General features: G+C 32.4%; 2 protein-coding genes and 1 pseudogene across 8 annotated transcripts; 1 reads left to right on the forward strand and 2 right to left on the reverse strand.

Annotated features, from left to right (window-relative positions):
- Nucleotides 1-2: 2 nt before the first annotated feature.
- Nucleotides 3-4,370, forward strand: LOC130664065 (hepatocyte growth factor-regulated tyrosine kinase substrate). The gene is made up of 9 exons (XM_057463747.1): nucleotides 3-191; nucleotides 298-382; nucleotides 467-542; nucleotides 619-807; nucleotides 1,865-2,215; nucleotides 2,477-2,653; nucleotides 2,729-3,401; nucleotides 3,479-3,786; nucleotides 3,843-4,370. The coding sequence occupies exons 1-9, from the start codon at nucleotides 155-157 to the stop codon at nucleotides 4,368-4,370; spliced, it is 2,424 nt and encodes an 807-aa protein (XP_057319730.1). The 5' UTR covers nucleotides 3-154.
- LOC130664062 (protein CLEC16A homolog) lies at nucleotides 4,371-17,547 on the reverse strand. Of its 7 annotated transcripts, none has more exons than XM_057463744.1 (13): nucleotides 16,774-17,547; nucleotides 16,562-16,690; nucleotides 14,996-15,129; nucleotides 14,698-14,855; nucleotides 14,349-14,578; nucleotides 12,676-13,456; nucleotides 12,222-12,345; nucleotides 11,998-12,152; nucleotides 11,759-11,920; nucleotides 10,417-10,561; nucleotides 9,980-10,280; nucleotides 5,185-5,300; nucleotides 4,371-5,084 (listed from the first exon to the last, which is right to left on the reverse strand). In XM_057463744.1, exons 1-13 carry the CDS (start codon nucleotides 16,845-16,847, stop codon nucleotides 4,675-4,677), a joined length of 2,919 nt encoding a protein of 972 aa, XP_057319727.1. In that variant the 5' UTR covers nucleotides 16,848-17,547; the 3' UTR covers nucleotides 4,371-4,674. The 7 variants fall into 7 exon arrangements, with proteins under 7 accessions (XP_057319727.1, XP_057319726.1, XP_057319724.1 ...); XM_057463743.1 differs by having other exon boundaries at nucleotides 4,371-5,090; XM_057463741.1 differs by having other exon boundaries at nucleotides 5,170-5,300.
- On the reverse strand, nucleotides 5,707-5,833 carry LOC130664343 (5S ribosomal RNA; annotated as a pseudogene).
- Nucleotides 17,548-17,894: the final 347 nt, after the last annotated feature.

Below are 17,894 nucleotides of genomic sequence, written 5' to 3' on the forward strand. Positions count from 1 at the left end.
TATATACGTGCATTGACGTATTCACGGATCTAGAAAAAAAATAGTGTATGATTCACGTGACAATTGTCAGATGTCAAAGACCAATTAACCTGGAATAATATTTATAAAAAATATATTTTAAAATCATAGAGCAAAATCTAGGTGTGTTTGTAGGATGTTTCAGAGATCACCAAATTTTTTTCAATTACTCGGTAAATAACCTTTGATATTTTTTATTCCGCTGTACCCGTCATTGTTAATTTAATATAGATCATACAATGTCTGCTTGATACAATGTAATTTTATATATATTTACAGATAAAGCCACGAGCCATTTGCATCTTGATCCCGACTGGCCGACGATTTTACAAATTTGTGATTTCATACGCCAAGGAGACATACAGTATATTCATTTATTTACTAATTAATTATTTAAATAAATTTACATATATTATTTCACTACTAAATCATAATTATTTTTTTTTAGACCCAAACCAGCTCTCGCAGCCATTAAGAAAAAGATAACTAATCCAAATCCTCACGTTTCTCTTTTTGGTCTTCTTGTAAGTTTACTTTTTATATTCAAATTCGAATTTATTAAAAATATAATTGGTATGTATGAGAGTTTTTTCTTTTTAGGTATTAGAGTCATGTGTGAAAAATTGTGGAAGTTTGATCCATGATGAAATAGGTACTAAGCAGTATATGGAACAGTTGAAAGAATTAGTTAAGGCAACAACTCACGAAGAAGTTAAAACTAAAATACTTGGATTGATTCAAGCTTGGGCATTTGCATTTAGAAATAGTCCTAAATATACTGCTGTTAAGGTAAATTTATTTATTTTTTATGATACCAGCATCGACACTTAAAGTTTCAGTGTCTCTACTCCCAGTCGAAACAGTATAAGTTCAGTCTAATGCCGCGAATTAATATTTTCATTATACCTGCACCGAAAGTTTGAATTCTTGTCCTGTTTAGTGAGAAGAAAGTCATTTTCTTTTTCATCATACTTCAGTAGCACAGAGAAAACTTTAAGATGTCTTTTAAAAGGGCAAGACAAATTTTTTTATGTAAAAAAGACACAGATATTGGTCTTAGGAATCATAAGAAAGTTGTCTATGTCGTCACTTGTATCAAGTCTTTTGAGCAGATATTTTTTCGGTGACATAAATTTCTGATCGCTTTGTCATCATTTGGGTGCTTCATCAATAGGTCAAAAAACAGCCTCAAAACTGACATCTTCTAGATGTCACAGCCAAGTGTTACTTGAGTACCTGGACAAGTTTAAATTCCTGTCCTGTTCAGAGGGAAGAAAGCCATTCTTTGCTCTTATGAGAAAACAAAGGATACATTAGCGCATGCGCCATTCTTTCCACAAACATGCAAAAATTCAAACTTTCAGGTGCAGATCTGAGGTGTGCCGTCAATTGATCCCAACAATTTTATACCACGACAAGTGATCCCTACAAATTGATCCCACCGACATCTGATTCCATTGACATTCGACTGAAAATTGTCAGTTGAATCTAGTCTGTGGGATCAATTGTCGTGTAATCATTTGTCATGGAACCCAGATCTAATGAAAAATCGTAGACACCTGGGGAGAAAAGTAAGACGTCCCAGTTCACGTGTTTGTCACCCTCTCCTTCAGCTCGAGTAGGCAATTACACACGTGGGTTAGAATGTCCTCCTTCTCTCCTTAGGTGTGTAATATACTGCAGCAAACACGTAAATTGGAAATGCCTTCAGTCAGTAGGCAGAAACAAACTTGTTTCGTCCCTTGAGAAGATCGTCACACAACATACTATTTATCTGTTAATAAATTTAAATAATAAAATTTCCATCCATCAGTTTACTAATTTCCAAAATATTTATTAATTTTAGGATACTATGAACATAATGAAAGCAGAAGGATACATGTTTCCCGAGTTAAAAGAGAGCGACGCAATGTTCAGCGCAGACACAGCACCCGAGTGGGCTGATGGTGAAGTTTGTCATCGATGTCGTGTTGCCTTTAGTATAGTGCAACGCAAACATCATTGTCGAGCTTGCGGGCAAGTTTTTTGCGGTCAATGTTCTAGTAAAACAACAACATTACCTAAATTTGGTATCGAAAAAGACGTACGAGTTTGCGATGCTTGTTACATTGTCATGAATAAACCCAGTACTGCCTCGACAAAAGAAACTGATTTGCCGGTTGAATACTTGAGCAGCTCACTCGCTCAACAGCAACAAGTAAATTACTATCATTAACTATAAATTTTATCTTTATATTTCAAATTGATTTTTAATCTACGCGACTGACGTCTCGTCTTTATCGTCAGTTACTTTATTTAATTAGTATAAAAAATGGCGTCCATTGAGTCGCAAGTGAGTTAATAACTACACAGAAAAAAAAGTTCTTGAGTCAAGAATATTTACTATCAGTCGAGAATTTATTTTTTCTGAGTTAATTAAAATTTTTAAAATAATTATTTGATTGTTAATTTTCTAAAGGTTCCGCCACGAAAGACTGAAGAAGAGTTACGTGAAGAAGAGGAACTGCAGCTGGCGCTTGCATTGAGTCAGAGTGAGGCTGAACAGAAAGAAAAAGATAAAAAACGCGCGACAAATGCATACAAGAGCAATTCTATATCAACATCACGAACGACTTATTCTCCTCCGCCATCTCCAGTCTGTTTTATTTATTTATTTACTTGTTTAAATTTTTGTAAAATATATATTTTACTTATTGCGGTTTACTTCTAGGGCCCTAGTCCATCGAAAATTCATGAAGAAGAAACCGATCCCGAGTTGGCAAAGTATCTAAACCGTAAATATTGGGAACAAAGACAGATAGTAAATGAAGAGCAAACTGGTGGTTCACGTGCTGATGTCACCAGTCCATCAGCACCCAACATCGGCAGCCCGATGCCTCAACGGGTCGTCGTTGCCAAGCAGCAGAATGGTGACATTGACATCCACCTGGATGAGTTTGTCAACAACTTGAGATCCCAAGTTGAAATATTTGTTAACAGAATGAAAAGCAATTCATCGCGTGGCAGATCTATTGTCAATGACAGTTTCTTTCAAAGTCTGTTTATGAACATCACTGCGATGCACTCGCGACTGCTTAAGTACATCCAGGAACATGATGACACTCGACTTTATTACGAGGGCCTGCAGGATAAACTGGCTCAGGTGAAAGATGCGAGAGCTGCGTTGGATGACTTACGGGAGGAGCATCGCAATAAGCTGCGGCGTGAAGCTGAAGAGGCTGAAAGACAGAAGCAAATGCAAATGGCTATGAAGTTGGATATTATGAGGAAGAAAAAGCAGGAGTACTTGAATTATCAACGACAATTGGCTTTGCAGAAAATTCAAGAACGTGAGCGGGAGCTTCAGATGCGTCAAGAGCAACAGAAGCAGCAGTACATGATGGGTAAGTTTTGTCAAGTTAAAAAAAAATAAATAGCTAGAGATTAGTTTACATTTTTTATTTAAAAAATATTTTTCTAGGTGGCTATCAAACGGTTCCTAATTATATGGGTCCATCACAAGGCTCACCAATTCGTCATGTTCAGTATCAAGTTCCTGGTACTAATTACAATCCCATGTCTCCAACAACCCAAGGCGTTTATTCATATGGCCCATCATCAATGGGCCCATATCCGATGCCAAATTATTCAATGTCTCAAATGGGTTCTCTTCCGCCTCACATGATGCCCAACATGCCAGTGACTCAAGACCAACCTCCTCAGTCTGGTCCCAATGATTCAATGATTCAGTCACGTGACAACATGACTCCAGCATCACAACCTGGAATGGTAAATTATTTTTTCTCTCTCTAAAAATAATTATCTAACTTTGCTGTTAATTATAGATGCCGCAAATGTCAAATGTACCATCAATGACACAAATTCCCGGAGCCGGACATCAAATGACATTACCAGGTCAGCATGGGCCGTCGTCTGGACACATGGCGCCTCGTATAGGTCCTCAGTCCAACGAGATTTCTCAATCAGTGCCTCCAGCGAATGCTTCTCAAATTGGATCGGCTCAGGGAGCAATGCACGGTCCCCCTGGACACATGGGCATTCCTCAAGCATCCGGTGGTGTTCAAATGCCGCAAGGAATTCCTCAACAAATGCCTCAGCATGTCGCCGGGGCAAGTAATATTCCACCACCACAAGCTCCTGGATCCATCCAAATGCCTGGTGGTGGCGGGGGTGGTAATAACGGCAGTAACACCCAGATTTCACAGACACAAATACCATCAATGAACCCATCGCAACCTATTCAATATCCGGCATCAGTTCCCGCGACAATTTCGTCAGCACAAACAGAACCGCGACAGATTGAAATTAAAAAAAATGATGATAATACTGCTGAGCTTATATCTTTTGATTAAAATACTCCCATTGATAATATTATTATTATTATTATCATTAAAAATATCTGATTGATATTTATATTAATATTCATGTATGCTAATTATCATCATTTAACTGTTTAATTAAACATTAATAATTATATTAATAATCGTTACTCAATTATATAACTCCTTCAATATATTTGTTCAATAAAGTCTCGTATTAAATTTTAATAATCAATATCATTTTATTTCAATTGATAACTAATTAAAATAATCAAACTAAATGATAATATTTTAAAAAGATAATTACATTAATTAATATTTTATTACTTTAAAGCATTTACACAGTCTCTACTTGACCTTTTTTTTTCCGACGTGATTGACCCTGCGTTGAAGTGAATGACGTTTCTTCAGAGTGTTTATTAATCACAGATATATCATTATTTATTGATAAATTTAATACAGGTATTTCATCCCTATCGGATGAACTGGCAGAACCGTTGACGGTCAGTGAAGACTTTCTAAGACGCATGTCTTCAAGTGGTATCTCTTCACTACGTGGTCTTGGCATCTTGGGTGAGCTGTCGCGAGATCTCATGCTGTCTTGAGATCTACCGCTGCCACTCGGGCTGGCATCGTCACGCCGAGGTCTCATCGGCGTGTCCTTGCGCATTTGAGCCGCGAATCCTGGCACTTTGTTTACCATAAACATTGGCCGCGGTTGATCTTTTGGTCTTTGACCTCTTCCAGCTATTCCTGACAAATAATAAATTTATTAATCATGATCATGAAACTTTATTTATTTTTTTTTATGCTTTTTTATGAAATATATTACGTTCATGACGAATACCGAATAAAGCGTAATTTGGAGGAGTCGAACAGCTTGGAAGATTTGTTGGAATGTCTAGAAGTCGGGCTATTTGACTCATCTTCTTTTGTCGGGCTTTGATACGTCCTTTGCTTAATCTATTTTTAAATAATAATAATAATTTAGTATTTAATATATGATAGATATTTGTAATTATTGTGGATGTGACATTAGACATGAGAAAAAAGTAACTGTAAATATTGATGATAAAAATGAATAATTAATTATCAATAAACATGGAAAATTAATTTATTTTATAAAATTTATCGAACGCGGGAAAATTTCGAAATTTAATTTAAATAAAAAATAGCCAAGTAGCACTTGGTGACATTTATAAAATTAAAGTTTTGAGGCTGTTTCTTGACCTGTCGATAAGACATCAAAATTTAGACAAGATCAGAAATTTGTCACCAAAAAATATCTGCTTAAAAAACGACACAAAAATAACTTTTACTTTAAAACTATTGAGTTCTAGTTTGAGGAAAAAAAAAAAAAAAAAATTGATGCTAACAGCACGTGGTGTTCCCAAGCGGTCACCCATCCAAGTACTAACCACGCTCAATGATGCTTAACTTCGGTGATCAGACGAGAACCGGTGTTTTTTTTTTTTTTTATAAAGAAGTTTATTTGCCTTATTTAATTACAAGTATTACAATAAATAAAAAAAAAATATATATTGTTTAATTGGCTGCAAATAACTTAAAATAGCCATTATTTGTATCCATGGATTTAAGGGGGTTGTTGGGCTCTTTGAGAGCAGCTGACAATCCTTGGGCTCATGTTAGAGATGTTTCTTTGATGGTTTATTGTTGTCTTTAAATGCTATGTCATTTAGGCTGATGATGTCGTTTTCGTTTAGTTTTAGTGCCATGATGTAAAAATATAATAATTTTATAAAAACTCATCTGGGCTTTTGGTCTTGTTATTAACTTATATTTATCTTATTTACAATATTTACATTATGTACAGTGAAGAGACCTAGTTGGTTTCCCAACTTGCGGTCCAGCCATTGGCTTTTCTTTTTCTCAGGGCTTTTCGATGTGGGGTTTCTTCAGATAGCCACCAATATTTGCCGCTCAGTCTATGAAAGTCTAGTTGATCTCTTTGCGGGAGTGAAGTTGAGTAGCTGAAGTTGAAATTTTCTCTTTGAAAACTATTAGAATTATAGTTTATTTTTTTATTGTGTCTGGAGCGATGAAAATGGTAAATTATTGGGATATTGTTGCTATTTTGGATGAGATCTTTTTTATCAAAGTATGGGAACATGTGGGGTAGGATGTATCCTGTTGAGTTGTATTTTTCAGCAGTCTCGTCTTCGATTCTGCTAATATTCTTTATTTCTTCGTTATTGATATGCGTAGTTTTCTGGTAGTAATCTCTATTTAATTTAGTGATGAAGTTGTCAATTCTTGGTATGTTGGCTCGGTTGTAGATCTCTGTGTTGCTAATGCAGTGTTTGTAGTTTGTGTGTTTAGATCTGTAGCTCCTTAAGCAAGTACGTAGGCATTTGCGTTCAAATACTCTGAGTTTCTCAATTATGGCTGCACAGGTGTTCCACCAGAGAGGTGAGGCATATGTCATGATGGGCCTAATCAATAATTGATAGCATATTACTTTAGCTTTTGGGTATAAGTGCTTGCAGTAGAAAAGTCTTTTATTCGCATAAAAGGCTTTTTTAGCTTTTTCTAGCTGATATTCTATGTGGTTGTTTAGTTTCATCATTTGATCTAGGTATATGCCTAAATATTTCACTTCATTTTTATGGGGTATTTCAATGATTGTTTTGGTGTCTGGGTGCTCTGTGCTTAACTTGAATCTTTGGATTAGCTCTCTACGATCTAGGTTGTAATGAGACAGTGGCTTTCTGAAGAGTATCGTTTCGCATTTTTCAGGATTGATTCGCAGATTCCATTGTTGGTAGAATTTATTTATGTTGTTAAGTAGCTTGTCCAGTTTATCTCTTAGCAGGCGGAGATTACTACTAGTCACGTAGACAATAAGGTCGTCTGCGAATGCTGCACTATATACGTCGAATTCAGAATTCATACCGTATAGTCTTAGTAATTTACTAGTGAATATATTAAAAAGTACTGGGGAGTTCACCGTGCCTTGCTGCAATCCTTCATATATTTTGAAGGTTAATGATGAGAAATTAAGCCCGTCCCAGGTCTTGAAAGTTTTTCCGTGGATCATGTCATAAGTTAGTAGAATAAGCCAAGAGTCAAAGTCACATTTTATCATGGTGAAAATAAGTCCTGCGAGCCATACAGAATCGAAAGCTTTTTCGAGGTCTATGAGGACGGCAGCTGTGAAGTCATTAAAATGTAGGCCTTTTAATATATCTGTGATAACTTTCTGTACAGCATGACAAGTTGAATGTTGTCTTTTGAACCCGTATTGTTGGTCTGGGATAATTTTTTTTTCTTCACAAACCGCAACTATTAGTTTGTTTATTACTATTTCATATACTTTGCTGAGATTGGAGGTTAAGCTAATGGGTCTATAACTTGCTGGTTTCGAAGCGTCTTTATTCTTCTTAAGTATTGGGAGTACCTTCGCCTCTTTCCAGCATCGTGGATAGTAGCAATTATTTAGAGCGTTGTTAATGACGATTGTTAGTGCTATTATAATGGAGTCTGGTAGATGCTTTAATACAATAGCTGGAATCTCGTCTGGACCACGAGAACCGGTGTGTTCATCGTGATATGGCCGTTAGCTGATAATCAGTGTTTATCTTGTACTTTATATACATTTGCTGTCGAATTATAAAATGTGGAGTAGAAATACCATTTGTGGCCACAGCTCCATTTTTGAACATTTAATACTTCAATTTAATCAATGAAAAAATATAAAAAAAAAGCTTCCAATGTAACAGTGTGATAAAAGAATCTTCGAACACATTAAAAAAATTATTTTATTTGAATTTTCCAAGTGTCCAAAACTAGCCCTAAAGCGGCCAAAAACGGTATCTCTACTCTGTCTTATCTATTTTTATACTTTTCCACGTAATTACTGATCACAAGTTTGACATTTCATTTTTTATTCTTAAGGGCATTCTCAGACAGTGGCCCCCACTTTTTTAAAATATGCAATGACTTTCAACTGTCATAACCGTATTAAAATTTTAATAATTAATTAAAAAAAAAATTAAAACCTTAATTGAAAAAAGGACAACGTAGTCGGAATTTCGTTGAGATACAGAATTTAAAAAAAATTACTTACAATTGATATCAATTGGGAGTTAAACGAAATTTGTTGAATAAATTTTAGCCAACAAAATTTAAAAATTCGAATTATAAAATTGACATGACGATTTTACTGAAATTTATTTAACGAATTTTGTTTAACTCTTAATTGATATCGAGTGTAAATAATTTTTTTTTTAATCTGTATATCGGCGAAATTACGACTACGTTGTCCTTTTTTCAATTAATGTTCTAATTTTTTTTTAATTAATTGATAAAAATTTGATACGCTTATGACAGTTGAAAATCATTGAAAATTTTTAAAAAGTGGGAGGCACTGTCTGAGAATGGCCTTAAGGGTGGGCCGCACCTAACGAAATCCTGAATTTAAGAATTCTAATTACTTTTCGAATATTTATGGGACTAGGATGATGAAAATCTTCCGAGGAAGTTCGTCCTCTGCTTTTAGTCGGAAGCTAATAAAATTGCTGTTATGATAATTATTTAATAAATAATTAGAATTCTTAAATTCAGGACTTCGTTAAGTGCGGCCCAGCCTTAAAGTTCGTTTAAGGGGGATAGCCACTGTGAAATTTCAAAAAAAAAAATTTTTTTTTTTTTATTAAATCAAAATTTATATGTTCAAAAATATGTATCTAGAATTTTACATGAACATTCCGAATATTTTTCAAGTTATAGTCATTTTTGTGACAGCACGTCAACTGACCGTTTGCATCGACTAAAAACTTTAAACGCGTTTTTCTCGAAACTACTTTTTTTGAACTGGTCTCATCTGTAATTTTCATAAATATGAACCGATTCGCAACTTTTTTTTTTTCGTATTCGTCTATTCAGTAGCCAAAGTTTCGCGTAGGGGATTTTGAAAATTTTGATTTTTAAGATTTTTTTGGGCTGTTTGAATCCGAAAAAATGATAAAAAAAAACGAAAAAATTTTGAATATGTCGCCATTATTTTTCAAATCCAAATTTTCAAAATCTCCTACGTGGAACGATAACCACATGCATACAGATTACAACGCCGTTTAGTTTTTTTGTTTCTGATAATCCGTTTTTGAGTTAGAGATGACACCGCGGTGGGGGAAATTTTTTTGGTGCTCCACAAAAATGCTTATAACTTTGTAACACAATAATATATTTTTAATAAAAATTTAGGAGAATTATCTTCAATGTATACTTTAGAAAACAAAAAAAAACCCGATTCCCAAATTCCTTTGTTATTCCAGTCAAAAAAAATCCCGAAAATCACCTATTTTTTCGATCCTCAAAATGGCTATCCCCCTCAATCTGGTATTAAATTTAATTTTATTCCGCACTCGATCAAAAATTTAATGCATTATTTTGTTCAATTTGTCGTGTCCGTTTTAAAGACATCTTAAAATTGTCTCTATGCTACTTGGGAATTTCTGTAAGTGCCATCATAAAGTATACGTAGAAAATTTTACCTTGATTAAAAATATTTATATATAATTCATATTTAAATATTGTTATGACCTATGACAGCTTACATTTACGGTTATTGCATCAATTACTTTGTTCTCGGGTGCCTAGTCACGGGATCGATAATAAATTACCTTTGTTTGGCAGCCATACACCGTATGTGATCATCAAAAATAAACTTCGCCGAAAGAAGAGGTAATTTGTTAGTAGAACTACTACTCGGTTTGTGAATAGTCAAATGAAGACACCGGGAATCATCTTTGTCGCCAGCGACTTCAATGTCCTGAAGAAATCCCACTAGTTTTGCTACGCCCCATCCTAATTTTCTCGTATCAGGTTCAACGAGAATTAATTGAATGACATCGATGACTAAAAACCGTCTTATTTTTTGTCCGTCCTTCCAGACTACCGTGCAAGCAATCAAATCACTGTTATCTTGAATAAAATGAAACAAAATATTTATTATTTATCACTATAATTATTATTTGATACCGTTCAGGAAGTAATTGCTACTGTTACTGTTATTAAAATCTCTGAACGGGTTTATTTAAATATAAAAAACGGGAATAACTTTTACTTAGGTCAAGAACGTTGTTAACCTGGACACAATTTGTTGGATTTGTTAATGGTAATTGTGTCTCTGTCTCTTTATTTAGCGTCAATGATAGTTCACGGATTAAAAAAAACACTCTGATTGCTCGGCGAGCTCTCTCGACCTATTTTTCAAAGTAAATATAATATAAATTTTTTACTCAATGAATTAAAAGGTTTTTAAAAAGGCACCACTAGTGTGAAATTTTGAAAAAATCGATTTTTTTTGCATATAAAAATAATAAGATAATAAAATTTCAAGTGCTATTTCAAATAGTTTCTGAGTTACAGCCGTCAGAAAAGCAGCCGCTCATCGGTTCTCAAAACTTCATTTTTCAAATTTGCTGCTGTTATAATTCAAAGATAAATCATCTGATCGATTTGATTCTTATCGCAGGTTCTTTTATATTTTTTTTCATACCACGCGCCTCCAGTTTTCCGATCGAATAGAAAATGTAATTTTGCAGGCTGTATTTTATCAGTTCATTCAATTCCATATAAAATTCCCTTTAACAGGGGTTCGTACTTTTCTCTGTATGACACTCAAGTCCACGAACGGTACTATCTTTGTTGTACTTGTGCAGTAAATGGAAACTTTGGCCGAGTTTTTCTCTTGAACAAACAAATATTGTCAAACAATTAAAGCGCACTTCGCTAGATTAGACAGTAGTGCATCAATGTGCGGTCTGTATTTTGTATTTAGAGATTTTATTTCCGCAAAAAACTCAGCCGAAAATATCTGATAACCCCTGTTAAATTGATATATTTTTTTCGTATAACTTATAAACCTCTCGCCTGATTCCCCTCAAAATAAAATCAGTTCTCAGTCTTGGTAAGCTTTTTTGATTGCCACCAAGAACGCTCGCATCTAACAGTTTTTTGAACTCGAAGAGAAAAAATTTTTTTTTTCACTACATTCTATGTGCTAGCGTTCTTCCAGAAAACTTGCCTGATACCCCCGAGGCTTTTAAGCATCCATCGGACACCTCAATTTTGATCAGAATCGCCGTCTAAGAAATTTGATAGAAAATCTAGACTCAGGGCTCGGTGCTGAGAAAATAGCGGGAAGTTTTGGAGTTTTCCCGCAGGATCAACAGTTTTTCAGATTTTTTTTTTGGAGCCTTGGAAGATTGCGAATTAGTCGCTGAATTTTCAACTTTTTGGTCGGAAAATTTTATCCTGTATTTACTATATATCCACATATATATTCTTAAAACATTATAACATTTAATGCAGTAGTTTTCTTAAAAAAAATCACCTTTTTTCAGGCGGTCACACCAGTGGTACCTCTTAAGACAAATATTTTAAATAATTATTTTTACCTCACCACAGGGCAATCTCTTTGTAAATTCAATACCAGTCATCGGTGTACCAGTTGGCGGTAATAAAATGTTACTGTCCATCATCAACCATTCAACGTTCAACGGTTTTTTTTGCACCTCAACATATTCATCTTCAAACATATCCAAAAAAATATCTTCACTCTAAAAATAAATAATTAATTTCCATTATAACAACAAAATTTTTTAATTATTTAAATAACAAATAATTTGCAGCTTACTTTATAAAAATTTCTCAACAACGCAGTGCTTTGTTCTCGCGCGGATTCAACTGCCGCTAAATGAGCATCGCATAGTAAACTTTGTCCATCAGACATAACGATTTTTAATAATAATTTTGTACATAATTCCAATGTTACAAGTCGTATTTTAGCGTCTAATAAATTTATGCAAAATAATTATTATTATTTTATAAATTTATAAATTTTTTAAATTTATTTCTTACTGTTTTGGCAGCTCATTGAAATAACTTGAATTAATTTTTCTACTAGTGTTTCATTGTACCAATTACTTGATGCTTCTTTACCAGAAATACATGACATCAAATCAAGTGCTTCATTTTTCACGCCCTAAAAAAAAACATTTTGTTTCATCTTCAATAAATTAAATTACAGTCGAACTCCATGAACTCGGATTCCATTATCTCGGAACTTCCCCTCAATCTTGACCTCTACTTCGAGCTACGCTGTCTCCTACCCGATGCTATACATTCTTATATGTCTGTGTATGTTTATATATTAGTCATACATGTGATGTAAGAGCGCATGCGTGTAGTTTTACTCTTCAAAGGAGGTGGCATTCGATAAGTCGAAATTTTCTATAAATTTCCGCTCCTTCGTAGACTAACCGTCCGAGTTAATGGAGTTCGACTGTACTGCAAATAATGAAATAATTTTTACCTCATTACTTATAAGAGCGTAAAGCAAACAAAGTCCAAAAAGTGCCGCATAATCATTCTCCGTACAATGCAATGAATTTAAAACGGTGTCGAGAAAAGGTCTAGAGACAATAGGGCCATTAGATAAACTGTCAGCAAGTTGTTTAGATGACACAGGACTCTCGAGAGCTAATCTCTGTTCTTTTTCTTCGTCCGTAATATTAAGATGTTTCATTTTGTCATCAAAATTATCTGGTCTGACAGCATCCGAATCTGAAGACTCAGGCAATTCGTCACTCGTACAACTAAGCGGTGGCGAATCATTAGATGACACTAGATCTATAGTCGGACTCTGAGCTTCGGATATCGCACTCAGACTCTCTAATGACTTTTCTAAACTTTCTGTAGGTGGTCCGAAAACAATCGACTTATCAATCGTGACATCATACTCTTCTAAGACTCTACTCGCGCCATTTTCAACAATCGCCGAGTCGGATTTTAAAATAACCAACGCTAGTGTACGTACGAGGGGTCCATATGAGACAATTAAAAATACTTGAGAGAGTAAAAAAAGTGATACGACAACGCTGACATGTTTTCGTTCATCTTGATGTGAATGAGTTGATTGGTTTCTTGATTTCGTTAATGAGTAAACGTATAGAGGAACGAGTAATTTGTGAAGCAAGTGTTCCGATAACACTGCGTTTAAATCTTCTATATTTAAGCAAAGAATATCATTTAAATAGTGTAAATGATCTAAATGTTCCGCTACTAAATCTGCTAATCTATTTTGACTCTGATGACTGTAAATTAATTTTATTATTATTATTATTATTTATAAAATTATTAAACAACCCAAGTAGCACACGGCTTTGTGACATCTATGAGATAGAAATTTTGAGGCTGTTTTTTGGCCTATCGATAAGCCGCAAAAATTTTGAAAAAATGATCAGGAATTTATGTCACCGAAAAAATTTCTGTTGAAAAGACTTGGCAGTGTTACAATTCTACTCGCAACATCTCTACTCAAGGGAAGTAACTACATCTCTAATCACTCACAACTTTACTCAGACTCAACTGTACTCACAGTTTTTTCCATTCAGGTTTAAGGGGTAGGGGTAACCGATTTTCAATTAAATTTAATTCACGGGCAAACACTGGAAATGTTAAATAGAGAGTTTTAGCGTTTTTTGAAACCTTAATAGAAGGCTAGAAATTTCGTATTTTCAAAAATTCTAATTCGTCTCCGAGAAAAAGTGTTTTAAAATTCTCATTTACTCTACGAGTGCAACAATGATAGTCCCGTTTATTTTTCTGAGTGTGAGCAATTTTTTGTGAGTAGCATTAAAGCTGAGTAAAGATATAACTGAGTAGAGTTAAACCTGAGTAAAAAAAAATTGTGAGTTGAGTTGAGGCTACTTCTCTTGAGAGATGTTGTGAGTAGAATTGTAACACTGCCAGACTTGACACAAATGACGACAAAAAGTAAATTACAAATAATTGTTAAATAAGTCATCTAAACAATTTGTTAATTGACATGATTTCTTTAGGACGGAAAAGAAACCCAAATTTCCTATAACTCCTAGACCAACATCTGAATGTCTTATTTATATAAAAAATTTGTCTTGTCCTTTTAAAATCTATTTTAAAGTTGTCTCCGTGCTACTTGGGAATAATTTATTTTTTAAAACTTACTCAGCGTCATTTCGAACACATGTATCAAGTTCAATGATATGATTTCCGATAAACCAAACTAAATTACTAAAGTACGGAGCTGCCGTACGATCACGTATAAAAGCGAGCATCGAAGCATCTTCAACACGATATACATTCAATGTCAATGTTCGTACCGCTATTCTCACCATCCCTTCCGAGTGGTTAAAAAATTTAATGGCCTCAGTGTACAATGGAAAATCATTTGTATGCTACAGTAAAAAAAAAAACAATGACTATTAATATTTGTATTGTAATTAATTAATTTAGACTACTTACTAAAAACTGCGAACTAAATTACAAATTTAAACGAAAAATTGAATAAGTATACCTTGTTTACCTCGTTATAAAAAAAATGAATGGTATGCGCATTCAATTTTAAACTCAATGTCTTTAGGAAACTAATGTAGTAAGCCATAACTTCTTCGTCGCTAAAGTCAAATTTATGCACAATTATGCTATTTACATGATTATTGCTCAACAAATAATCTATAAAAATAATTAATTGAATTATAATTAAATTTGTTGCGTTCTTAACAACTTAAATGTATCATTTATTTTATTATCATTAAAGTGTAGTCATTATAATTATTATTAATTATTGATAAATAGATAAACAAGTGTCTTACATAATGACGTTTCATTTCTTATGTTTTCAAATAATATATTGAGCGTTTGAAGAAGTTGAACACATACATAACTACCGCATTTCTGTTTCATTATCCTTAAAAAAAATGACAGCATATTTTTTTCTAAAAAGAAACTGAAAAAAAAAAAGGAATAAATAAATAAAGTCGTTTCTGATAACAGGTATTCAATTTTGAAATTCGCGGCTTAGAAATATGACGTCAGCTGAGAGTTTGAGAATTTTTTAAAATTAATGTGATAAGCTTTTAATGAAATTAGAGAAAAACTGTAACTGCGTGTTAATTAATTAATTTTACTGATGTATCTATTTAACTTTTGGTAAATGCTCGGGTTTTTATTTTCCTACGGTCAATATTGTTTGTATTATTTATATTTATTTTCACAATTTCCTGTTAAAAAATTTATAACTGTAATTATTTGTAAATAAGTATGGATAAATGAATAAAAAATTATTTAGTTCAATGAGAATATTAAATTTATAATTATTAGAATAATTATCTAACTACGCATTAAAATTTTTTTAAGATAAATAGAGTAAAGTACTCGACTGCCAGCCCCCTATATAATTTATTAATCAAATGATTTTAAGATGAATGATTATTTTACTGACAATGGATTTATTTTAAAACCGATTAATTATGATCCGGAAATTTACAGACAACCGACAAATTTTCGGATTGATTTTTTCAACAAATGAATTGCAAAAAAAAAAAAAAAAAAAACTAAAAAAATGCACATGTAGAAAATTGAAAAAATTATAAGTGCAATTTTTTAAAATCTTTTTTTTTTATAATTTATTGTTTTGAGAAAAAATTCAAAAATTATGAGACGTAGGGCAATTTCAGTATTATTATAATTTTATATCATGACAGCTTTAGAATATCAATAATTTTTTTTTTTTAGTACTAATTAATTAACATGAGTGTCAATGTAGCAGATATGACACTGTATAAATTTCAAATTAATAAATAAATTAAAATACTGAAATTTAAAAAGTGCGCGTACTAATTTTTCATATGAGTGTGAATGTAGCAGACATCAGACAAATTTAAAATTATAAATAAATAGAGTAAATAATTTAAAAAATAATATTCATAAAAAATGCACTTATTAATTTCAAAATTTTTTAAATGCGCATTTTTTTTATTTGATCTTATTAATTATTTACTCTATTTATTGATAATTTTAAATTTGTCTGATGTTTGCTACATTCAGACTCATCTTTTTTAACTTTTATTCTGCTTACATTTCATTTATTTATTAAAAAGTTCAAAAATTCTGTCAGCTACATTTCTACACTAATTAATTATGATACTGAATTTAGCAGACGTCTAATAGTTTTTGAATTTTTTAAAGAATGATAAATTATAAAAATAAAAACATTTCAAAAAATTGCACTTATAGTTTTTTAAATTTTCTACATGTGCATATTTTTAGTTTTTTTTTGTTTTGTCTCTAATTGGTGTAAAAAAAATTCAAAAATTTTTAATTGTCTGCTAATTTCAAGATCACAATTAATTAACAAATAAATATTTTTAATAACTTACTCAAACACGCTGCTGTCATTCTGATCGCCCCAGATTAAAATTTCAGCGATACATCTAAGGGTCTCAACAAGTAGACCTCTATTGTTGTCAGACACTGTTTGATTTTTTGATAAGACATTATAAAGATATCTGAAATAAAAATGCAATAATATATATATGCAATAAAAAATATGTAATCTGCAATAGCATTAAATAAAATTAAATTAACATACTTAAGATGTTCAAGTGAATGTGGGTTTTTGGGTTTCCACAAGCCACCACCGAACCAACTGCGACTCCGAAACATTTTGATTACAATAAAGATTTATAAATAATATTTATAATGAAATAAAAATTTATTTATTAAATAATAATAAATATTTAAATTAATAAATGTCGAGCCAAGTCATCAGTTTGGACATAGTCGTGATTAATTTTTTTACTTGATGACAATCGTCATTCATCGTCACTTGTCACCTTTATTTGTTGGAATAAATAAAAACTTTTTTTGTAACCAGATTTTTTAAAAATTAATTCATTATGAAAATCAGAATTTAAAACTTTTTACACCAGTAAACTCATCCTGGACTTTAAATGACGACCCGGATCCAGTTCTTGGGGAATATGAGAAAAAAATTTTTAAAATAAATTATTATTATTGCAAATATTATCTTGTTTTTATTTAAATTCTTTCGTTTGTCACTTGAGATTAAAAATAATATTCACGTTTCTTGTTCTTCAGCACGACGTCATAAAATACAAACAGAGAGCAGAGGTTAGTTTCCATTAGACTCTTGTCAATACCATTTGTCCAATCACACACGGTATTTATGTCAGTGATAAATTTGACAGCTGATCAACATTGGACTCGGTTGCGGATCAAAAATTAATCTATTTTGTTTTCTCAACTGATATTTATTATTGTTTTTGAAATAGAAATAAGTGAATAATTTTTTAAACGATTGAGAAAGATTTTGAATGTCAGGACCAATCAGGGCGATTTTTCATGACTTCTGACGGCTGTAGGCGCCGAGTTCCTATTAGCTGGATGGAAGAATAATAAAATTCTATTGGTTAATAAACTGTGGGCAGAAAATTTTATTTTATTTTCATGAGTTAAATTTTACGTTTTCAAAAAATATATGTATAACAATATTTATTTTCAAAAAGTATTTATTTGAATGATACTGAAGTTAGCCGACGTCTCATAATTTTTGGATTTTTTTTTCAAAATGATGGATTAAAAAAAAATATTTTTAAAAATTGTACTTAAAGTTTTTTTTAATTTTCTATATGTGCATGTTTTTTTTTGTTTTTTGTTCTCTTAAATTAATTGTCGAAAAAAAAATTCAAA

This window comes from Microplitis mediator, chromosome 2, assembly GCF_029852145.1.
Source record: "Microplitis mediator isolate UGA2020A chromosome 2, iyMicMedi2.1, whole genome shotgun sequence".
NCBI classification, from domain to species: Eukaryota; Metazoa; Arthropoda; class Insecta; order Hymenoptera; family Braconidae; genus Microplitis; species Microplitis mediator.

Coding starts and splice junctions, on each gene's coding strand:
- LOC130664065 (XM_057463747.1), top strand. CDS start 155: ATGTTTCAGAGATCACCAAATTTTTTTCAATTACTCG. Junction 383..466: donor ATACGCCAAGGAGACATACA/GTATATTCATTT, acceptor ATTTTTTTTTAG/ACCCAAACCAGCTCTCGCAG. Junction 3,402..3,478: donor GAAGCAGCAGTACATGATGG/GTAAGTTTTGTC, acceptor ATATTTTTCTAG/GTGGCTATCAAACGGTTCCT.
- LOC130664062 (XM_057463739.1), bottom strand. CDS start 16,847: ATGTTTCGGAGTCGCAGTTGGTTCGGTGGTGGCTTGTGGAAACCCAAA. Junction 14,856..14,995: donor AAGAAATGAAACGTCATTAT/GTAAGACACTTG, acceptor TTATTTTTATAG/ATTATTTGTTGAGCAATAAT. Junction 13,457..14,348: donor TGTGTTCGAAATGACGCTGA/GTAAGTTTTAAA, acceptor ATTAATTTACAG/TCATCAGAGTCAAAATAGAT.